At 40.6% G+C, this 24,932-nt stretch overlaps 1 protein-coding gene across 1 annotated transcript in view; it reads left to right on the top strand.

The window, feature by feature from the left end:
* The window catches only part of PSMB2 (proteasome 20S subunit beta 2), a 36,150-nt gene extending 16,072 nt beyond the window's left edge, over positions 1 to 20,078 (top strand). The window contains exons 4-6 of the mRNA XM_007182508.3: positions 15,811 to 15,973; positions 17,487 to 17,536; positions 19,844 to 20,078. Coding sequence (XP_007182570.1) covers positions 15,811 to 15,973; positions 17,487 to 17,536; positions 19,844 to 19,951 — 321 coding nt within the window. The 3' untranslated portion in view covers positions 19,952 to 20,078. The remainder of the gene's footprint in view (positions 1 to 15,810; positions 15,974 to 17,486; positions 17,537 to 19,843) is intronic.
* The last annotated feature ends 4,854 nt before the right edge of the window (positions 20,079 to 24,932 follow it).

Below are 24,932 nucleotides of genomic sequence, written 5' to 3'. Positions count from 1 at the left end.
TATCTGCCCCATTGGAGATACCACTGTTCTATTTTTAGTGGTCATTTTGATTATCCAAAGGCCCAGGGACAGATGTGCTTTGAAGTTGAGATGCCTTAATTAGTATGACAACACTTTGTGCTTATAGTGTTTTTCTGCCAAGAAGAATAAGAATTCTGACAGCTGCCCTTTTAAGCAGTTTGCTTATACAGTCATTAGGGCTTGACTCAGTCCATTAAGGAGACAAAGACTTGGATGTTGAGTCATTACACTTACTAGTCTCCTAGGAAAAAATGGCTTAAGAACATCCTTCTTTAAAAGTTACTGGCTTTATCAGGAAACCTTTTTTCTTTTTTTAAAATATGTGCTGTTTTTCCCAGTCCTAGCGCTGATAGAGTTAGGAGTTTGCAGGTGTAAAGTCCTCCCCCCTCCCCTTCCCTGTCTCTCTCCGGGGGGTTGTATGTGAGAAGGTGTTGCTTTCTCACTCAGAGAGCATATATGTGCTACCCTGTTGTATGCCTGCTGTGAGCATAGAGAACCCCTCTTCTGGTTGAATGGAATGAGCCTATTGGGTGGCTGGGATTGTGTGACCCCATAGTGCCAACTTTTCACTTAAAGCATCTTTCCTATCCACAATGGGGGTGAAGCAAATATAGGTAATTGGGCTTAAATTTGTGTTGTTTTGAAACTTGTGTCTTGAAAATTATGTGGTTTCCTGTTTGTTAAGGTTTGGTTTAAGCTGTAAGCAGCAGAGTGTTTACCATTAGAAATACAGATTTACCCTACCTTTTAAGATTGCTTTTCACCAGTGCCTTGACCTGTGAGGGCATGCCCTCACACATACTTACAGATACAAATACACATGTACCCTGGCATCTTAGTGCTTCTCTTTACCTGCCATGGCCCAGGATCGTGCAGAGATATGAATTCAGGGGCTGATCCAAAAAACTGTGAGGTTTTCTTTATTCTCTCCCACAGTTATCTAAAATGAAGGGGAATAGGAAGCCTTTGGAGGAAGAAATAGTTGACTGTTCTATTTCTTGACCTTGGTTGTAGTTATATGTATGTTCACTTTATTCATTAAGCTGTATATGTATATTTTATGTACTTTTATGTGAGTGTGTTGTTTCACCAAAAAAGTTTAAGAGAATAAAACGGAAGAGTAAAGGGGTAGGAAAGCGTAACACATTTTTTAAGAGCTAAAAATGAAAAAAAGTTCAGATTTACCATTACTTTTGAGTGTAGACAATAGAGCAGATAGCATGAACTAGATTGGAAAGAAAAAGGGAAGGGAGAGGAAATAATCTCTGAATCTTTATAAACTGAAATGCCCTGCCAGAATTCCACATTTCCCTTTCTGATGCCTCCTAATTTGTACAGTTTCATACAGCTGAGAAGTTCCATAGGTGCTGATAGCCATCCATTCAACAAGCCTACAGCCTGCATTGTCCTTGGGGCTGAGGGAACAGAGGTGCAGAGCTCAGTGTGTGCCTTCAGATGGGGCAACAGAGAAGTAAATAGTCAACTGTACTGCAGAGTGACAAGTACTGCAGTAGCCTTACAGGTAGTTGGTCTGCGAATAGAGCCTAACTTGAGCTTTGAAGGACCAGCTGTCATTAAAGCAAAGATGAAACGGAAAGGAAACTGGAAGTGCAGACCTGAAGGAGTATGAGAGAGTAGGTTAGGTTAGGCACAGTGATTTTCTAATGATGTTTGGGGTAGGCACAAATAGTTCTCTGAGCCTCCTATTCCTAATTTTTTATCTGTTTTAACTAGTGGGGTACAGAATACAAAGTAGGGCTCTATTGATGGGAAAACAAATAGAAATAAATATCCTTATATAGTTTTTACTATAAACACTTACATATACAAAATCCATAATCTAAAGTAGTTTGTTAAATGTGGCTCAGGGTTTTAGGGGAATGGTAAGAGATTGAAACTAGAGAGGTAGTCCATGTTACGAGGACTTTGATGAAAAAGCATTGTGCTAAAAGCAGTGGGCCTCCCTGGAAGCTTGTTGGCTAAGAGGGGGTTAACATGATCAGATGAGATTTGGTTAGATCATTGGCTACTCTTTGGTAGAGCATTTAGGGAAAGTAGAAGAAAGCAGGGAGACCAGTGAGGAGCTTTCATGTCCATTGAAGAGGTGGGAGTAACTTGTGTTGGACCTAGGCTGCTAATGGGGAGCACGGTGTTCTAATAGAAGGGCTTTTTTTTTTTTAGGCTGCACTGTGCGGCATGCGGGATCTTAGTTCCCCGACCAGGGATTGAACCTGTGCCCCCTGCATTGGGAGCACAGAGTCCTAACCACTGGACCGCCAGGGAAGTCCCTAGAAGGGCTTCTAAATAGTCTTTTCTCCAGGATTTCCTAGTTGCTATGGACATCTGAAAACATATACGATTATATATAGTCCTAAATAGTCTTTTCCAGCAGACTTAACTTCTTAACTCAGGGAGATGAATCAGCTCAGATGTTCAACATGCAAAGATATTCATGGGTGTGAGTTCCCTGGTGGCCTAGTGGTTAGGATTCTGGACTTTCACTGCTGTGGCCCAGGTTCAATCCCTGGTTGGGGAACTGAGATCCCGTAAGGCGAGTGGCAGAGCCAAACTCCCGACCCCCCCCCAAAAAAACAAAAAAAAACCCCAAGAACAAAGATATTCATGGGCATGCTTAGCATGTACAACTTAATATATATGCCTTAGGGTGTACAGAGCATGGCTTCTGCACTTGAATTTTTTGAGAACTGACTTAAAGGTATATGGAGTCTTATATTTTCCCTGGAAACTGCCAGCTCATGAAAAAAAATTCAAGTGGCCTTGTTGCGGACATGGTATTGTGGTTTTACCATTGCACAATCAGCAATTTTATTTTGATGTTATTTGGGAGAAAGCAGTATTTTTTTTTTATTGTCCTTCCAATATTTTAATAAAACTTTTACACAAAAAGAAAAAAACAAAACATAACCAGGCATGACAACTGGAGCTATCACCTCAAAGACCCACAGAGGAGGCTGCTACTCTGAGCTGCGGGCACATGACTGGCACGCGGGGCAACACCAAGATGGAGGCTCTGGCTGCGGATTCCTCCGCTGAGTGAGGGCACCGCCCCAGGCCCCGCCCTCTCCTCCTCTGCTCTGTCGGAAAGCAGTATTTTTGATTAGCAAGTAAAGTTAATGTAGAAAACAAATACTGTGTTAACTCGTTGGTATAATAAGGCATCTGTGCCTTGTTGCATTTCAACTCATTAAATTTCTAAACTTCTAATTATGAGAAGATTACAACTTTCATAGAAGAACCATTCAAACTTGGGGTTAGTGATGGTTTTAGAAAGTAAAATTTACAGAAATTTCATAATTATTGAGGGGTAACTTTCAAATATAATTTTGCTAAAAATTGAGATATACACAATGTTTAATTTTTTGCTCCTAAAATTCAGATTCATTTGACATTTATTGGGCACCTACTACTTCCTAGGCCTTCTTCTAGGAACTTTAACACAGATGAGTACTTTTCATTCCTCACAGCTATCAGGCAAGCAATACTGTCCTCCACATTCAGATGGGGCACGTGAGACTTCAAGGCCAAGTGGACTGTCTTTTGTAGTACAACTGTAAAACGATAAAGCCACTTTTGACCTTGAGCCTTTATTATTTTTTTTCACAAAAACACATGCCTAACTTTTCACTTAACAGCATTTTAAAAACATAGGTTTTTCAAATAATAATTTAAAAGGTGTTTTGCTTTTAAAGTTTAAAATGTTGGTTGTGGGAATTCCCTGGCGGTCCAGTGGTTAGGGCTCTCTGCTTTCACTGGCAGGGGCACAGGTTCAGTCCCTGGTCAGGGAACTGCGTGGGGCGGCCAAAAATAAAAATAAAATAAAATAAAATGTTGGTTGTAGGGGCTTCCCTGGTGGCGCAGTGGTTGGGAATCCGCCTGCCGATGCAGGGGACATGGGTTCGAGCCCTGGTCCAGGAGGATCCCACGTGCCACAGAGCAACTGGGCCCGTGCACCACAATTACTGAGCCTGTGCTCTGGAGCCCGCGAGCCACAACTACTGGGCCCGTGTGCCACAACTGCTGAAGCCCACACGCCTAGAGCCCGTGCTCCGCAACAAGAGAAGCCACCGCAATGAGGAGCCCGTGCACCGCAAGGAAGAGTGGCCCCCACTCGCCACAACTAGAGAAAGTCCGTGCGCAGCAACGAAGACCCAACGCAGCCAAAAATAAATAAAATAAATAAATTTATAAAAAAAAAAAGAAAAAAAAAACAATAGTGGGGTGGGGGGGTGAAATGTTGGTTGTAAATGCAGTGACATTCCTGAGCTTAAGTTCAAGAAATCATCCATTATAAGAATTTTTGCCAGTGTGTTAAGCAAAAATATTTGAACATGAGCTAATCATTGTTAAAGGAGAATGAAGACAATTTTTATATTATGCTTTTGCATCTGCCAGCATCAAACGAGTATGCCAAATACACTTTCAGAGAATGAACTAAGGCAGACAAAAGAAATGGGAAACCTTGGTTAGACAGTCTCTCATTTTCAGAGTAAGTTTCTTTTATTTCGTCTTGGGCTTCTGAAAATAAAAGGTTTGCTTCATTTGAGGCACACTTACTTCCTTATTTTTTAATTTAGTGTGAGAATTTATAAACATGGGCTGGTTTGTGTTTTAGCGCAACAGAAGATGAGTGTATCTGAAGCGGGAAAGAACAAGGAAATTCAGTCAGTTTAATTTAACTTCTCTATGGTGAAGCTCAGTATAGTATTCTGATTCTGATCAGTTTAAACTCATACTATTTTTTCCATCACAAGATTAAGAGGAAACTATTTTCAACTTCCAACATTGTACCTCCTTTTTTCCCTCTGAGTGGCAATAGTAGGTAACAGAACTGGTCCCAGCTTGTGATCATGAAGGAGCAATAGGCCGGTTTTTTCTCAGCTCCCAGAACTGCTCTCTTCAACTTAGGTGTTCACAGTCTTCGAAATTAGCCTCTCTGCTTCATCTCTCTTCTTTCACTTATTCCTCTGCTTTGTCTCCAGACCTACCTGTCACCCCTTTCTCACTGGCATTCTCTGCTTCATACTGAGTTACTTGTACTTCCCCTAACCTGCTGTGTGTTTTCTCTTGTATCTCTGCCTTTGCCTACTCCACCACTTTGCTGGTCATTCTCCCCTGAATGTACTTCCACGTCTCCGAAGGCTAACTCTTAATTGCTGGTTAAAACTCAGTTCATCATTTTCCAGGGAAACTGTATTTCTCCACATATGTTCGTCACTCATGAGAGCATCTTTGTGCTCTCATGGCAACCTACAAATACCTGTGCCATAGTGTCCTGTTGTAATTGTTTCCTTTATTGTCTTCCACATGTGAACTTAGGAATGTGTGTTTGTATAAATAAAACCTCCCAACTGGCTGACTCTTCATTCAGTCTCATGATTTCAGCTATACATTATTTTTTCTTTCCAGCTACTTCTGAACAGCTCAACTTAAGCCTCATTGGGTCTCAGTTGAGTTTTTTACATTGCTCCTCCACCTTTCCCTTTATTGAGCATTCTCTTAACTCCTCTTTTTCCCTCATCTTCTATTCTACTATTCATTAACTCCTATCTATTCTACTTTCTAAATATTGATATATCTTATATTCCATATCTCCCCCTCCATTCCTACTGCTTCTGCAATGTTCTAACACATGAAAAAGACTTGTATTGTCATGGGAATGGGAGCAGTTTTCACTGGTTTCTCCATGGTTTCCATACTGATGTTTATATTCTTTTTTTTTTTTTTTGGCTGAGCCACATGGCTTGCAGGATCTCAGGTCCCCGACCAGGATTGGACCCGGGCCACAGTAGTGAAAGCCCAGAATCCTAATCACTAGGCCAGCAGGGAACTCCCCTGAAGTTCATATTCTTTAGTCTAGGAAGCCAATGACAGTATCGTTTCAATTCCTGTTATCCCACTTCCTCTCTGCTTCCTACTGAAATCACCTAATTCACTAAGTATACATGTCCCATATTCACCAATACCCAAATATTCCATGTTTCTTTACCTTCACATGTGCTGTTTCCTCCATCTGAAATCTTTCCTACTCCAGTCTACCTTCTCATCTCCTTCCAGATCCAGGTTTCCATCTTTATCACCTGGCACAATGCTTCTCACATAGTAAATGCTCGATAACATTTATTGTATTTATAATGTATTCACATTCCACATGCAAAAGTGAAGTTGGTTGGGGCATTCACTCATTTCATAATTATCCTGTGCAGTCTCGGAGAACTCTTGCAGGATTTGGTTGAGGCCTTTTGTAAACTCTATGTTTTTGCTTAAGGCATAGTCACCACTGTTATTAGAAAAAGAGATTGATGGGTTTGCTTAAAAAGGACTCTGTCAGAGAGGATTAAAATCAAGGTGCAAATGATTCTGTATTGCTTAGGCATTAGGGATAAGTAGTTCTTCCCCCGCCCAGCCCTATCCCCATCCATAGAACCATAATCTCTTAGAGCTGGGAAAAGTACTTGGTCACAAGGACAGTTGGAAGCTGCTGAAATCTTTTAGATTTTTTAAAAGTGTTTGAAATAGTGAACACTGAAATTCCAGTATAGGTACAAAGTCTTTCTTTAATTAAAATGGCAAAATTGACATTGAAATTTTAAAGTTATACCACCAAACCCAGCCAAAGCAGATAGCTAATAAATTCCGTTGGTTATTGGACAGAAGCTCCTGATTGAGAGTTCAGAGCACCAGTGTAAGAAAATAACAGTGGATCCATTTTATTTATTAACAAAGTTGAAAAATTGGGCATTGGCAAAGCAGTTAAGGTGTTGGCATCTATTTATATTTATTTAGTACCTACTACATATCTTGCATAGTTGTAGACCCTTTAGAGGAGTCATAATGGTCTGACATTAAACCTGCCCTTTTAAAACTTAAAATATTATTGGTCATATAAGATGTAATACATGAAATAGAGGACAATAGATGCTGGTATGCGAAATAGTACATTCTGAACTATTTGAGTGTGAAACTGACATTTACATATTGAATCATATTTTCACACTAATTTCCATTTTGTGGAGGCAGCATCGTTTCCTAGAAAAGCACACAAGTCTTGGGATCAGAAAGCCTGAATTCTGGTCCTGACTCTAATTAGCCCTGTGGTTTACGGTAAGTCACTGTCCCCTCTTTGAACCCGAGTCCCCACATTTGTGAGAGGGACATTGGATAAACTAGATGAGCTCTTAGATCCCTTCTAACTCTGTAAACTGCATTTTTGTGAAATATTCTCGATGCTAAAGATGGAATTTTAGGCAGCTTTGGCAATCGGCTGGACTAAATGAAATAGCAGGCACTGTTTCCTTCAAAGCCCAGTCTCTGTTTAGAAGTCTGTTTATTGAAACACTGTCATCATTAGCTAAATCCTTTGTCCCGTTGGTGGTTCTGTCTCTCCTACCAAATTCCCGACCCACAAGGAATGGGATTATGCTTCACACGCTTAATGTTCCAAGGTGTGCAGCACATCGCAAAAGAAACTGCATCGTTCTCCGAGGCACCTCACTCATAGCGACGTCATCCTGTTCAATTAGAGGTGGCAGAGGCTGGCCTGGCTCCAAAGGAAGACTGTCAATTCCTCTCCTTTTCTGTGTCCACGCTCGGCAGGATGCTTCCTCACGCCCACCTCTCTCCCCCTTGCTGTGACTTCGGCTTCCGCCAGATGTCACACCACTGCTTGTCACCGCCCAGACTCTCTTCACTGATTTTGTTGTTTCAGTGTATTTATCACAACTGTTCTCTTGAGCTGTAAAATTTATGGAATTTCACACTCTTCTTAATCACTACAGTGTTTCTTTTTCATGAGAGAGGGAATATACAAGGAGTTGTATGCACAAGAGTTATAGGGAAGGAAATGCTCCATCAAACTGAAGGAAAGTTTGCATGTGTGTGCCGTGTACACCCCCCACTCCCAAATGTACAAGGGAACTGAGCTCAGATGTACAAAGTGAAACTGAACTCAGTTCTGCAGGGCTCAGAGGTACTTAGGAAGTCCATTTCAATCCCAGGGAGAGGGACATAAGAGATGTGCTTATTGGCTAATTTCCCTGGCTTAAATTGTATTCCTTTTAGCAACCAAAAAAAGGTGGATAATTTATTGGCACTCTGTGATAGTACATCTCCTTCTTCTTTTTTTTGAGCCTCGCCTCGCGGCTTGTGGGATCTTAGTTCCCCGACCAGAGATTGAACCCGAACCCAGTCCCTTGACAGTGAAAGCTTGGAATCCTAACCACTGGACCGCCAGGGAATTCCCTGGTACATCTTCTTGATCTTATTATTATCTAATCAGATCTGTTAATAATGTGGTCAGATCCTAAAAATGATGGTGGTGGTGGTGGTGATGATGGTGTTATTACTATGTAACAGGCATTTCATTGAGCAGTTTACATTTATTTATTTAAACCTTGCCATAACCCTGTAATGATGGATACTCTTATTATCCCTGTTGTATAGATGAGGAAATCTCAAAATGACTTAAAGCTCTTCACTTTAAAAATAAGCTTACCTCATGTATTTTTTTAAGGGAGGAAGAGATACCAATTTATCTAGGTTTTTTTCTTTTTCTTCTTCTTTCCCTACTTGTAAAAAGAGGCAAAATTTTGGTGGTATTTTATTTTAGAAACTAAAGTTCATTTTGAGTTCCCAGGATGGTTCATTTAAATTTTTTTCTTTGTGTGTCAGTTAGATACAACTTTAAAACTAAGCACGTTGGCATTTGTGCTGCAAACCATTGATGGTGATCCTCATGGCCATTGGACAGAGAGTGTCTCAGCTAAATGTTTAAATTCATTTATTGGTCACTTGGATGTTTAGGTTAGTTCAGAATTATGTATAGATACTGTTCCTCTCCTTGGAGACCTCATAACTTTGCTTTATTACTTAGACTTACTATCTAAATAATTAGAATAGTGGAGACAACCAAAGACAGATTATATCATGCACAGGATAAGGATTACCTCGTAAAAGATACAAGATTCCTGGCAGTTTTATCACGATTGATTAGTGTTCGCATTCCTTCAGGTTAATTGGCAAATTCTCATGTTGTACTGATCATGGGAAAGAAGGGAACTGATGAAAAAGTATCTAGAAAGTGAGGCTTAGCACTCAGGATGGACATATCTGTAAGGGTGGAAATAGTATGAAGGTACTTAATAAGTGGTAATTTGCTCTCCAAATCTGGATGTAGGATTTGTTGTTTTTGTTTTTTCAGGCTTCCAGGAAACTGTCTCTGTGCCTATGTCAATTTCAAGATAGGTTAGGGTGGGTGTACTGTGAAGTAGATATGCTCTAAGTGTCATTGCTTATGAATGTTTGTGACAATGAATACCTTCACCTTAGGGCTCCTTCCAAGAGTCCAGGAAGGAGAGAGGAGGAAACTGTCATGCATTTCTACCATGTGTCAGGCAGTGTGCTGGGCACTTTTTATAAACATCCCACCATATCCCTTTAGGAAGATGTATATGAGGTGTTTATTTATTTTCCTTTAAAATTTTATTTATTTTCCTTTAAAAATTAAAAAAAATTATTGAAGTATAGTTGATTTATAATGTTTCAGGTGTACAGCAAAGTGATTCAGATATATATATATATATATATATACATATACATATATATATATATACTTTTTCAGATTCTTTTCCATTATAGGTTATTAAAAGATACTGAATGTAGTTTCCTGTGCTATACAGTAGATCCTTATATGTCTGTATCTGTTCATCCCAAATTCCAAATATATCCCCCCCTTCCCTTGTGGTAACTGTAAGCTTGTTTTCTGTGTCTGAGTCTGTTTCTGTTTTGTAAATTAGTTCATTTGTATCATTTTTTTAGATTCCACATATATGTGATAGCATATGATATTTGTCTTTTGCTGTCTGACTGACTTCACTTAGTATGATAATCTCTGGGTCCATCCATGTTGCTGCAGATGGCATTATTTCATTCTTTTTTATGACTGATTAATAATTAATTGTATGTGTGTATGTGTGTGTGTGTGTGTGTGTGTATACACACACACACACACACACACACACACACCACATCTTCTTTATCCATTCATCTGTTGATAGACATTTAGGTTGCTTCCATATCTTGGCTATTGCAAATAGTCCTGCTGTGAACATTGGGGTGCATGTATCTTTTCAAGTTAGAGTTTTCTTTGAATATATGCCCAAGAGTGGCATTGCTGGATCGTATGGCAACTCTATTTTTAGTTTTTTAAGGAACCTCCATACTGTTCTCCATAACTGCACCAATTTACATTCCCACCAACAGTGTAGGACGGTTCCCTTTTCTTCACACCCTCTCCAGCATTTGTTATTTGTAGATTTTAAAATTATGGCCATTCTGATGGGTGTGAGGTGGTACCTCATTGTAGTTTTGATTTGCATTTCTCTAATAATTAGCAGTGTTGAGCATCTTTTCATGTGCTTTTTGGCCATCAGTATGTCTTTTTTTATTATTATTAATTAATTTATTTTTGGCTGTGTTGGGTCTTCGTTTCTGTGCGAGGGCTTTCTCTAGTTGTGGCAAGCAGGGGCCACTCTTCATCGCGGTGCGCGGGCCTCTCACTATCGCGGCCTCTCTTGTTGCGGAGCACAGGCTCCAGATGCGCAGGCTCAGTAGTTGTCGCTCACGGGCCTAGTTACTCTGTGGCATGTGGGATCTTCCCAGACCAGGGCTCGAACCCGTGTCCCCTGCATTAGCAGGCAGATTCTCAACCACTGTGCCACCCGGGAAGCCCCCATCAGTATGTCTTTGAAGAAATGTCTTTTTAGGTCTTCTGCCCATTTTTTGTTGAGTTGTATGAGCTGTTTGTATATTTTGGAAATTAATCCCTTATTGGTTGCATCTTCTGCAAATATTTTCTCCCATTCCATAGGCTATCTTTTCATTTTGTTTATGGTTTCCTTTGCTGTGCAAAAGCTTTTAAGTTTAGGTCCCATTTGTTTATTTTAGTTTTTGTTTCCATTATTCTAGGAGACAGATCCAAAAAGATATTGCTGCAATATGTCAGTGTCCTGCCTATGTTTTCCTCTAGGAGTTTTATAGTATCCAGTCTTACATTTAGGTCTGTAATCCATTTTGAGTTTATTTTTGTATATGGTGTTAGAGAATGTTCTGATTTCATTCTTTTACATGTAGCTGTCCAGTTTTCCCAGCACCACTTTTTGAAGAGGCTGTCTTTTCTCCATTGTGCCTCCTTTGTCATAGATTAATTGACTTTTAGCGCATGGATTTATTTCTGGGCTTTCTATTCTGTTCCATTAATCTGTGTGTCTGTTCTTGTGCCAGTACCATACTGTTTTGATAACTGTAGCTTTGTAGTATAGTCTGAAGTCAAGGAGCATGATTCCTCCAGCTCTGTTCTTCTTTTTCAAGATTGTTTTGGCTATTTGGTGTATATTTGACTATATGAGGAATTTATCTTATATCTCAGTGCTAGGAGTGGATGGGCTTCTCTTGAGTGCTTGCCCTGTTTATTTCATGGACATTGTGAACTTCATAGGTGATTGTGTTTCCCTAGTAATTATTTTAGCATTTGCTGAGGCTTTACTATGTTTTGGGTACTATGCTTGTTTATATACATTATCTCTTTGAGTCTTCAGTGCAGCCTTTTTGTAGTAGGTATTATCCCATGTTTTCAATGAAAACATTTTCAGAGAGGTTAGGTTACTAACTTTTCTAAAGCTACATGTCTGGTAATAGAGCTGGATTTCAAACTCAGGTCTAACTGTAATGTAGCCCAGCTGTTTCTTCCTGAGATATTTATTTAAGCTACTGTTCTCCTCTTCATTTAATTCTAAATGCCTGTAGCATAATTTTTTTATTTACTTAGCAACCTATGTCTAAAGAAAAGTAGAAAGAGAAGGACCTAGGAGCCTAGAAAAAGGCAGCAATATTATGTGCAATCATAGGATACTGGCAGTCAACTTAAACTTCAACCAGTTCTCAGAAGTAGGACCTATCACTTTCTGACATTTGTTTAGTGATTTTCTTAATCTTTCTTCTTGTGATATTAGGCATTAGCCACATATGTATTAAAACATTTATAATGCCTTCTGGTATGATTATTATTCACTCAGCAAATATTTACTGAACGTATACTATATGCTTATACATCATTGAACAAGCCAGACACAATCCTACCTTCATGGAGTTTATAATTGGTATAAATATTTGAATAGGTGGATTGTGTCTTACACATACTATGTGTTTCCCTAAACACACCACAGTCACACATGTATATGCTGTAAGAGTTTCACAAAATCGAATGGCTTGGAATTTGTCTTATTCTAGGAAAACACTATTGCATCAAGAATATGAGGAAATGTAACAGTCAAGAAACCCATTACTATGGCTTTGTCACTTTGAATGTCATGATTCTTAGAGGAGTAAGAGAGTGGCAGTATACGAGACTTTATTTGAAATTTAAAAAAAAAAGTGTGAGCCAGAGATCTTTGATGGAGCATTGTCAAAAGAATTTCAGAAACTGCAAGTTGTTACACAGATGTATTGATTTAATTAGTCTAGATAACACCATTTATTTATGCTTAAGCATCTCACACATGTAAAAGTTGGTGATTCGAAGTCACACAATAATTTATGAGTTATCTTCTATACCATGTGTTATAGCTTCTGAATACCAGCTTTGATGTGTGTGTGTGTCAGATGCTTAAGCATAAATAAATATTATATAGACCAGATAAGCAATACAGTTTGCTTCTGAAATTCCGTTGACATCTTCATGTAAAAATTTTTTGGTGGTGGCTTTTAAAGATCACATTAATTGTTTTAAACACAGTTTAAGTGTGGGCAAGAGCCTCACTGGAGACAGAGCATATGTAGGTTCTGCTGGTTAGCTCTCTAGTTATCTGGGTGGATCCTTAACATACCGTTGCAACTTGATAAAATTGTTTTGGTTAGCTGTAAAAGCAGTATTCTCCAGTGAATGGAGAAGAGTAGAGTTATCCTCTTAGCAAAAAGATGAACTTACTTTGTGATAGGTAAGAAACTATATTATTAAACCTCTTGGGGAAGGAAACCAGTTAGAATCTCCTTGCTATATATTTCTCTCTCTGTTTTGCTATTCGAATTTTAACTATAAGAACACTACAGTATTCTTTGTCTGCCTGATTTTGCATTACTGTTCTCACAGTTTAAAAAAATATATATTATATATTTTTTATTTTTAGGTAATTCAGACAGTTTTTTTGTTGTTGTTTAAAGTGGTAAGCTATCAAAAGGAGACTGGGGTGTAGCTAATATACTAAGAATTTAGGTAGCATTTTTTTCTTCCAGAGTTTGGGATGCCTCACCTCTATTATTTTTTTCTCACCATATTTCCTAGAAGACAGAAAGGGGAAGGATTAATTAACTCAGTTTTACACATAAGGAAACATATGCTTATAGGGGTTAAGTGTCTTGCCTAAGGTCAGACTTACTAAGAATGTCGTCACAGAATGTGGCAGAGAATTTCAGAGCCTGGCAAAGTGTAGCACGCTACTTACTGGGAAATGTGATAGGCAGATTATTTTCTCTAAAGACTTGACTATTGCTGGTCAATTCTTAACTCCTGAGACTATTCACCATCTTATCCCCAAGGCAGAAACTTGTTTGCAGTTTAGGGCTACTCTTTAGTCTAAGGGAAATATTACTTAGCACAGCTGGCTTGGAATTCCAAGTAAGTATATGATATTTTCATGTGTTCTTCTAACATGAGTTAGAATGTTTCTTCAGGCTGCCAAGTGCCCATGTTAATCAGTGTTCAAAGAATACAAAGCATCACTTTTAAGACCATTACCTGTTATTACTTTATGCCCCATAATAGGATGCATAAATGTATTTGATTTCATTTAATGTGCATTTAATCGAATATATAAGTTTAGGGACGGGCATATAACCATGGGCAAGGCCTGCTCACTAGCCACTGTGGCAAATGCAAGAGGAAAAACACACTTTGCAGAGAAAAAGGAAGTCATTTTACATGGGAGTCTCACCACTGATGCCTGGGAGCATAGACAGGCCGTGGTAAATGGCCCACCTGGTATAGAAAAAGAATCATCCATTTGGAGATGAAGAGCAAGGCAGGCTTAGTTAAGGTTCTCTGTAGAAACTTGCATTTTTAGACTTGCAGGTAATACAGAGAAAGGATACCTATAAATAGGTTATTATAAGTACTGTTTATTTATCTCACAGATAAAAATTACTTCTTAGTTACCTTAGCAGAGCCTTATTGTATTAGAAAAATACTAGCATTTCACCTAAATCTACAGTTCTTCTAGAGTTACCACATTTCTTTGTATTTATGAACTTCCATTATTACTGTCTGCATTAAAAGTTTAGTGATTTGGGAATTCCCTGACGGTCCAGTGGTTAGGACTTCGAGCTTTCACCACCTGGGGCGTGGGTTCGATCCCTGGTCGGGGAACTAAGATCCTGCAAGCTGTGTGACACAGCCAAAAAAAAGTTTAGTGATTTGACTTAAATATTTGAGACTTTCTACCCTTCCCTACCGCAAGACTTGTTTTTTTCTTTTTTTTTTTTATCTTTTCATTTTTTATAGTTGATACACAATATTATGTTAGTTCCAGGTATACAGCAAAATGATTCAGTTTTATATACACTTTTTTTTTAGATTATTTTCCATTATAGGTTATTACAAGATTTTGAATATAGTTCCCTATGCTATACAGTAAATCCTTGTTGCTTATCTATTTTATGTGTAGTAGTTTGTTAATCCCGTACTCCTAATGTATACCCCGGCTTCCTTTCCCCTTTGGTAACCATAAGTTTATTTTCTATGTCTGTGAGTTAGTTTCTGTTTTGTATACAGATTCACTTGTATTATTTTTTAAATTCCACATATAAGTGGTATCATATAATATTTATCTTTCTCTGACTTACTTCACTAAGTATAATATTATCTAGGTCCATCCATGTTGCTGCAAATGGCAATAATTCAGTCTTTTTTATGGCTGAGTAATAGTCCATTGTATATATGTACCACATCTTCTTAAGCCAATCGTCTGTTGATGGGTATTTGGGTTGTTTCCATGACTTGGCTATTGTAAATAGTGCTGCTATGAACATTGGGGTGCGTGTATTGAATTAAGAGTTTTGTCTTTTCTGGACATATACCCAGGTGTGGAATAGCTGGATCATATGGTAGCTCTGTTTTTAGTTTTTAAAGGAACTTCCATATTATTTTCCATAGTGGCTGCACCAATTTACATTCCCACCAACAGTGTTGGAGGGTTCCCTTTCCTTCACACCCTCTCCAGCATTTATTAATTGTAGCCCAAGACTTGTTTCTTAATAGTGAGGCATACAGTTTACCATTTGAGATTTTGGTCCAGTTGTCCAGACTGAGCCTTCTTATTTTGGATGATGTGGTTGGAGCTGCAGCTTTCTTTAGCCTGTGGCCTGACACTCTCAGAATTGTGTGTGTTGGTTTCAGCTATTAGGAACAATGCAAGAACACCCATGCTTTGCCTTTGAAATGCTTTTGTAACAGGTTTTGGTCCATGGGCTTTAGGAAGCAGCTTTTTCACGTACGTTAAAGTGCTCCAAATGCTCTTCTGTTCAGAGAAAACAAGCTGACCTCCCTTTACCTTTGACCACACTCTGGGTCCTTTAGATTTGTCTGAATCTTTACTTTCATCATGATTTACTCAGCTGCTGCTATTTTCTTATTTATCAAGAGTTGGAACGTTCCTATTTCCATGAGGAGAGGTGTTGGTGTTATTGCTTTGACCATCACTTTGCAGTGTCTTTCCTTTGCAGACCCCATATCATGTCAACCTCCTCCTGGCTGGCTATGATGAGCATGAGGGTCCAGCGCTCTACTACATGGACTACCTGGCAGCCTTGGCAAAAGCCCCTTTTGCAGCCCACGGCTACGGTGCCTTCCTGACTCTCAGTATCCTGGACCGGTATTACACACCAAGTAAGTTTCAGCTCTCTAAGTGTAGGGAGCAGTAGCAGAGCCCTGTCCTCAGCTGCTTCCTGGTTTTGTGCACAACCCCCTGGAGTTGGGTGGCCAGGCTTGAATAGAGGATGGATCCTAAGAAGCACCTGCAGGTGCCCTCTGGAAGCTTTCTCCTGTAGGTCACTAGGGTTATGGAAAAGCTGATCGAAGTCCCTCTTCTGCCAGATAAAACGAGGTATTGCACATGCCCAGAGCTGGGTTTTGTTTTGTTTTAAAGGGGGGTTGGAGTAAAACTATAATTCTTCAGTTACAAAAGTTCAGTTTTTTCACTCATTTTGCCCTAGTTAGGTGCTTATTAGCTTCTCAGGTGTAAAGAATGAGCAAGTAAACCAAGGGGTTTGTAGGTTTGTTTTGAGCTTGTGGTAATGAACAGGTCTCCAGCATGAGAACTGAGGGTTTCTTTTCTTAAATATCAAAGCTTTCTAAGGCCATAGCCTGAGCTGTTCCCTTGGTTCTTATCACCTAATGGCTACCCCCTCCTGTAAGAAAAAGCTGGCTCTCTACTCGTCCATGAACCATCAGCTTGGCAAACCTCCAGACACTGGGATGCTTTTGTGTTAAGTTCTATTTTCTGACCCCAATCCTAACCTCAACTTCAGCCACTGTGAGCAATAGGCAGTTGGGATTCTCAGCTTCTACAAGCTATAGATGTAGCACAGATAACCAGTTTTCTCCTTACATTCCATTCGTCCCTGTCAGTATAGTAAGAATCTGGCTTGTTCATTCCTTTTTTGGTGCTGCCCTCTCACTCAACCTCAGCCATGCCAGAGCTCCAGGCCACATCCTAAAAAGAATTAGCCTGGCCTCCTAGTGACTGTTCCTTGATTTGGCATCTGTCAGTAATACAGCTGATTTGCCCACCAAAATAACCACCAACCACCCCTGAAGCCTAACTGCATAATATGTCATCCCAGTTTGCCATGCCTGTGGACAGTTCCTTTGGCTCCTATTTTATGAGAGACTCAGCCCCATCCTATGAATTCTCTTTCCATTGTTAAACTGAGGCCCAGCTGGCAAAGTGAGGCTAAAACACTGGCCCTGTCCTCCCTTTCCCTGATTTGCAGCTGGCTAGGGCAGATGGAGCTGATTTAAGCCCTGGTCTAAAGGGGGGCTGGGGGCGTTGGGAGTTGGGGGATGGGCTATAAAGAAGAGGCAGGCCGCTGGACTTCTCTAGAGGCAAGCCCTGGCCATGGGAGGCAGAATTCCGTCATGCTCTCCCTTCTCTGTAGCAAATCAATTTGCAATGGCTTGTGGCTGCCTGAGCATTGGGTGTGGGGCACCCTCAACTGCATATGGAATAAGTTTGTTGCAAGCCAGAAGGCTAGGCATTTTGGGTTTTTTGCCTTTTCTGTTGTGTGGCATTTGTGTGGCATGCTGACCTGAAAAAGTTTGAAACTTAGTCAAAAGTTGCAGCAGAGAGTTGGACTTAATGTCAGCACCTTGAGTGCCTGGCCTCTGTGTTCTCTTTCAGCTATCTCACGTGAGAAGGCAGTGGAGCTTCTTAGGAAATGTCTGGAGGAGGTGAGTAGCTCCCATGGGATCCTGAAAGGAATGTTTTGTCTCTCTGTTTGCCAATATTGTTCCCGTTCCTCAGTTGCATTTTTTCTGATCCTTGCCAGAAGGTATAATAAATATCCACTAACCAGATGTGAAGTTGCTACCAGGGGTAGAGTTTCGTACATAACAAGCTTATTTTTTCGCTCATGGGTTACCTTCTCATCAATGTCAAATTTATAATTTAATTAATTTTCTTTTTGGTTCATCCAGACTAGTGGTTCTCAAATTTTAGCATGTATAAGAATCATCTGGGGGCTTGTTTCCTAAAAAAGGCAGATTCATGCTTTCCACCCCACTCCCCACCCACTTCTGATTCAGTGGTCCTGGTGTAGATCTTGAGAATATTTTAACCAGCAGTCCCAAGTGATTTTGCTGCAGGTGGTAACTGGGGCCATACTTTAAGAACTATTGTGCTAGATTTTATACCTGCTCTATTTTTGTGCTACCTGGAGTTGTCATAAAGTCTGCTCCCTTGGAGACTTCCCTGGTGGCGCAGTGGTTAAGAATCCGCCTGCCAATGCAGGGAACACGGGTTCGATCCCTGGTCTGGGAAGATCCCACATGCTGTGGAGCAACTGAGCTCGTGTGCCACAACTGCTGAGCTCGCATGCCACAACTACTGAAGTCCTTGCGCCTAGAGCCCCTGCTCCTCAACGAAGAGTAGCCCCCACTCGCTGCAACTAGAGAAAGCCTGCACACAGCAACGAAGACCAAACGCAGCCAAAAAAAAAAAAGTCTGCTCCCTTAACAGTACATAAGTTTGGGAGGGAAAGCCTCTGCTGGGAATTCAGGAGGCCATAGAAGGAAACTAAGAGGCTTTGGGCAGTAGGGGAGAGTAGCCCTTAGTTTATGAGGCCAGCAACACAGGCCCTGCCCATTCCAATACTACTCCTAGGAGTCTAAGGCTCTGGGGTATGAATGGAAGATGAGGAGGAAAAGAAAGCAGCTCCTGTAGGCTTTTTAATTCTTTTACTGTTCTTGTAGCCTAAGGATGAACTTGAATTCGTGGTCTAGTGAGAAGAGAGTAGGAGGTTGAGAGCAGGTGGTAGCATTGGACAGTAATGTCAGTTTGCCTCTTGCACAAGCCTGTCATTTTCAGTCCATAGTGCCCCTTTTTCCTCTTGTTTGTAAATCCCCTTTCCAAAGCAGAAGCTGAGAATAAACTCATGTGCTTTTCTAATTAACCATTCAGCCAAGAGGCCGTATTAGTCCAGCAGCCCCAAGTGTTGCAAGGGGCTGCCAGGAAGAAGCCACTGGAATATTGAATGCTTTGAGACTTTATTCCGCACGGATCCTAAATATGAGTATTTTATAAACCCACATTTCCTTATTGTCACCTTTTCTTGATCTTGGAGCTTGTTTCTGGACACAGGAGTCATCAGCCAGAGAGGACTGTAGAAATGGAAATGGTTGTTGCTGTCCAGTCCTCATCTGTAAAGGAGATGGGAAACATCAAGAGAGGGAGGGCTTAGGCCTGGAGAGGGGTACATTTCCAGGATATGCCCCTAAGGGAGCACGTGGAGCTTTGTGCCTTCTATCTAGAGATTAAGTGAGGTGTCCAGGAAGAGTCGCCCACAGAAGCAAAGATTTCCTCCAGCTGTGTTTCTCAGTAATCTCCAGCCAGGTTAATGGGGCCGTCTGGTTTTATGCACATAGACCACAGCTCCTTTGGAACAGCCTCTCAAGCAGAGAGTCTCATGAAAGTCCAGAGGTGTTTCTTTAATGACAGGCTTAGCTTGTATTGGAGGAGACAGAAGCAGGAGTTGTTCCAAGAGTAGTTCTGAGGCCATCCTTCCCACCACCCCCCAGCTATACACACAAACACACACACATCTGGTCCTTATAATGTGGGCGGGTGACTGGAGCAAACTCTTGGGACCTAGGAGTACATGGCTTTGGTCCAAAGCTTATTCCTAGGGCAGTCGCTCCTTGGTTGGCTTGTTACCTTGAGACATTTTAAAAGAGAAGTCTGTGTTTACCAGGCTAATTGGTGGCAAATTGTGAGGAATAGAGCATTAGATTGTCTCATTCTTCATCAGCTGGCTGACCAGAGTCAAGCCCTCAGCTCTTGCTCACTACCTTCCAGTCAGCCTCCACCTGCAGTTGGGGCTTTCCTCAGTGTCCTAGTGCCAACTGCCTCCAATGGGATACCAGCGCCACAAAAGCAGAGATCATTATCTGCTGATATGCCCAGTGCCTAGAACAGAGCCTGGACCACAGTTAGTTCTCAATAAAAATTTGTTGACTGATTTCCTTCATGTTTCTCTGCAGCTCCAGAAACGCTTCATCCTGAATCTGCCAGCCTTCAGTGTTCGAATCATTGACAAGAATGGCATCCACGACCTGGACAACATTTCCTTCCCTAAACAGGGCTCCTAACGTCATGCCCTCCCTCCCACTTGCCAGGGAACTTTTTTTGATGGGCTCCTTTATTTTTTTCTACTCCTTTGACGTGTGCTCTCCATAGATGGTTATTTCAGAATAAAGCTGACTGTGGATAAATCGAGCGCTCTGGGTTGAGTCTCAGTGTACCTAACCTCACCTCAGGAAGGACGTGGACGGAGGGTTGCCTGCATGGGACTTTTTGCCAGGACTGTCTTTCCTCCTGCCCCTTTCCCTTCATTAATGCTCTGATTGTCCTTTAGCAGCTGACAGCTTGCTTGCTAATGTTTCATTCCCTCTAAAGCAGTGGTTCTTTATTGCCCCTAATCTTAAACATTTTTAACTTAATTAATTTGAATAGGTAATACATGTACCTATAGATTAACATATATACACTAATATGTATAAAATAAGTAACTAATAAAAAGCAGGTGGATAGCACAGGGAACTCTACTTCACTTTGCTGTACAGTAGAAACTAACACAACATTGTAAAACAACTATACCCCAATTAAAAAAAAAAAAAGAAAGAAACGTAAATAAAAAGTAAAACTGTAAAACATCTAGAAGAACCCCCCCCAAAAAAAGTAATTGTTATTGGGCCATTAAAAAAAAATGCAAACAGTACAAAAACACACAGTAAAAATGTTTCTCCCATCCCTATAATTTAATCGCCATCTTCCCTTCCCAGAGGAAACTTCAGCTACTAATTTCTTATCTAACCTTTAAGAGATATGCTGTTCTTGTATAAAATATATGCATGTACATGTCCCTTTTAAAAAATATTTTTAAGTGTTTTGCATATTGCTTTTTTTCATTTAACACTCTGTTGGAGATTGTTTTTATATCAGTACCTAAATAGCTACCTTATTGTTGTTGACAGTTGCATAATATTCCATGAAATTGGTGTACTGTAGGTGGTTAACCAGGTATCTGTTTTACTTCCTAACCTAGCTTTTTGGAAATGAGTAATGTAGATGTTTTTTGATTGGTGCCACTAAAACAGTGGTTCTTAACCAGATGTATGTATGAGTCACCTGGGGAGTTTTCTTTTTTAGTCTACATGATTAGGCTGCATTCACTCCCGGATTCTAACGAACAGGTTTGGGGCCTAGACTAGGAATATTTTTTTAAAGCTTCTAATCTTAGGTGATGATAGAGAACCACCAGATTGAAGCTTTTTTGGAGCAGTGGTCCTCAAACTTTAGCATGCATCCCAACTTCCTTATAAACACAGCTTGCTGGGTCCTACTCCTGTAGTTTAGGATGTGGCCTGAGATTTTACATTTCTAATATTTCCAGTTGATGCTGATGCTGCTGGTCTGGGAACCATACTGTGAGCACCATTTGGTCTTAAACTAAGGTAAGCCCTACTTTATTCCATTCTGTGCTACTCTTAATACCACATACAATAGGTTTTTGGTTTATCTGAGGCGAAATATATCATCTCTCTAAGATTCTCCATATAGATCAGCACATTTGTATTAACAGTATTGGATTAATATCAAATTGAATGTCGTACACTTTTTAATACACCAATGGTAAATGATTTATACCATAAGAAGCAAGCTAATCATTGAATAAATGGGCAAAAGAGATGATTCACATGACCACAGCTGGTTCATCATCAAACACCACCATCAGCGTGCATAGGTGTGGGCTTTTGGCTAGATTCCTGAATCTCTTTACGAGGCATCTATTTTAAAGCTCCACAGGTGATTCTTATGCTTGCCCCAGTTGAGTGCCACTACTAAGGCATGAGCAGTCCTGCTTCATGGTTTTCCCATCTGTAGAATGGTCAAAATTGTATGAGGATTCCATGTGCAAATATAAAGCATTTGGAACAGGGCCTGGTATGTGGTACGTGCTCAATAAGTACATAATTATTGGTAAACTTGTTATTCTACATCCAAGCCTCACCAGGAATGAAATTGTTCTATGCCTTTGAATATAAGTGTCCCCAGGGCAGTCTCATAGGCAAGCCCGCCAGCCCACCCTGACTTCCAGTCTGTTTTCTCCAATCCAGATGTCTTTTCTGAGCTGAAGATACACTTAATTCTAGGTATCTCACCCTCTAGTCATAGGGACATCAAACTCAGCATGTCTAAATCTGAGCCTTACCATCAGCCCCCAGCTCCCAAGTGCCCAAGCCAGAAACCTAGGCATCATTTATCTTTGATAAGCTTACTTTGCAATAAATTTGGTTTTGCAGAAAAGTTGCAAAGATAACAGTTTTCTTATACCCCTCACCTAGTTTCCTCTGATGTTAACATGTTACATTTGTAAAAACTAAGAAGCCAACATTGGTTGGCACATTAGTATTGATATTAACTAAACTCCAGCCTTTATGCAGATTTCACTGATTTTTCCACTAATGTCTTTTTTCTCTTCTAGGATATGATCCAGGATACTATATTGCATTTAGCTGGGCATCATTTTTGATGCCTTCTTTATCTCCAGCCTTCACATAGTCACCAAGTTCTGGCAGTTTTACTTCCTAAATCTTTTTTTATTATTATTAAGTTTTATTGGAGTATGCTTGCTTTACCTTCCTAAATCTTTTAATGAAAATCTCCATCTCCATTATCTCAATTCCCCGACCAGGGATTGAACCCGGGCCATGGCAGTGAAAGCCTGGAATCCTAACCACTAGGCCACCAGGGAACTCCCTTTCTTGGATTTTTTTTTTTTTTTAATTTATTTTTGGCTGCATTGGGTCTTTGTTGCTGCAGGCAGGCTTTCTCTAGTTGTGTCAATCAGGGGCTACTCTTCATTGCAGTGTGCGGGCCTGTCATTGTGGTGGCTTCTCTTGTTGTGGAGCACGGGCTCTAGGCACACAGGCTCAGTAGTTGTGGCTTGTGGGCTCTAGAGTGCAGGCTCAGTAGTTGTGGCGCACGGGCTTAGTTGCTCTGTGGCATGTGGGATCTTCCCGGATCAGGGCTCGAACCTGTGTCCCCTGCATCGGCAGGTGGGTTCTTAACCACTGCGCCACAAGGGAAGTCCCTCTTGGGCTATTTTAACAGCTTCCTAACTTCTCTCTACTTTTAATCTCCTCCCTCTCCAGTTTTTTCTCTGTACTCTCAAAATTGGATCATCCATTCCTCTCCTCACTTAAAACTTTTCTGATGGTTTTCCATTGCTTATAGAATAAAGCCCACCGTTTTGGTTTGACATGCTAAACATTTCATAATCCTTTACCAACCCAGCTCCCCAATTTCCTTTCCCTCTTCTGTACCTCATAAAGCCGTGACCCAACTGAATTGATATGGCCTCAGCATACGTTTTTTACTTCACACCTGTATATATATATACCTACTGTAAGAAGGGTAAGCATTGCTTCCTGGAACTTTTCTTACAGGTATGTATATATGTATGAGTCGTGATGTAGTGCACTCTGATATTTTCTAATCTGTTTTCTTCTACCAGATTTTGTTTTTTTTAATGCCAGCTATGTCCTAAATCAATTTCCTCAAGTTTGAAAAACACTGGGAATGCACCGATGCTTTAACACTCCTGGCCAAACACTGCTCAGAATGGTCTCCCGATTGGTTCCCATCTGCTTTCAGGTGATTAATACACAGAAAACAATTTATTCCTTCCCAGGCTTGGGGTGAGAGGGGATAGGTTGGAGAAGAGAGCACCTGTTTTGCCTTAGGGTAGGGAAGCTTAGCTCTGACTAGTGAAGAGGTTAGGGAGGCTGACAAGGAACCCCTAAGAGATGGAAGAGGGTGCTGAAATAGTAAGTGCCATATGTCTTACCTCATTTAATCCCCTCAACTTCCCATAGTCTAAAATAATTTTAGTAGTAGAATGTCTCTTGCAGGCCCACGGCTTTCGTTAAAGCAGAACATAATTTCAGCCTTTCCTCCAATCCTCCTTTCATATGTGTGGGCTGAGGCAGGGAAACTTCTTAGGAGAAGAAATCACATCTTTGGACCTTTCCCCTGGGAGATGACGCCCAGACCTTTCATTTCTGCAAAACACCTGACCATCTGTCTCTGGCAGCACACCTACAAAGAACTGGGGGAAGAGAATTCCAGGCAAAGAGAACGGTAAGTGCAATGGCACTGAGGCATAAAAGTGGTAATTTGAGGAACAGAAAGGAAACCAGTGTGGCTAGAGCAAAGTGAGTGATGAAGAGAATAGTTTAAGATATGGTTGAAGAAGTAGGCAAAGTTTTGATTGTTGCAGGGCTTTAGTATGAAGGTGTACCAGTGAAAACAGAGAGACCAGTTGGAAGACTATTGTTAATAGTCTCGAGGACTAGGGTAGTAGCAGAGGAGATAGAAAAGGATGTGGACTTTCTGATGGATTCGGTGTAGGGAAAGAATCAAATATGACTCCCTAATTTCTGGCTTGAGCAACTGGGTCAAGAAGGTGGCGAGGTCAAGATTTGAGTACTTGAGTCAAGTACTCCATTTTGGACATAAATAGAAGAGAGAATTTCAGAGAAGAGCAAGTGGTCAGCCATGTCAAATGCTGCTAAGTCCAGAAAAAGGGCCTTTGGGTTTGACATGTGGCCATTGATGACCTTGCTGAGTGGATTTCCATAGGCTGGTAGGGATAGAAGACAGATTAAAGTGGTTGAGGAGTGAATTGAGGGTGGGTGAGGAAGTGGAGGTAGGGGTGTAGCAATCTTTTAAAAACTCTCCAACTGCAAAAGAAGTAAATGGGGAAAGGATTTATGTTTTGTAAGGTAAGAGATCATAGAATATGTGTCCTTTGGGAAACAATCTAGTATAGATGATTCAGTAGAGAGGGAGAGAATAAGGTGCAGGAAAGAAAAATGGCCTCAAGAATGAAATCCTCAAGGAGACAAAAGAGCTGGATTTGAATGAGCCAGATAGACACACATAATCAGCAGCAGCATTCATATTGACACACATACAGACCCACCACCAATGGTCATGTTAACACATCACACAGACCTAATAGCTGGACTGACACATTCACACACAGGCCCAGTAAGTCACAGTAAT

This window comes from Balaenoptera acutorostrata, chromosome 1 (assembly GCF_949987535.1).
Source record: "Balaenoptera acutorostrata chromosome 1, mBalAcu1.1, whole genome shotgun sequence".
Taxonomy (NCBI): domain Eukaryota; kingdom Metazoa; phylum Chordata; class Mammalia; order Artiodactyla; family Balaenopteridae; genus Balaenoptera; species Balaenoptera acutorostrata.
Note: the sequence above shows the minus strand (reverse complement) of the source record. Positions and strands in the feature narration are given on the sequence as shown.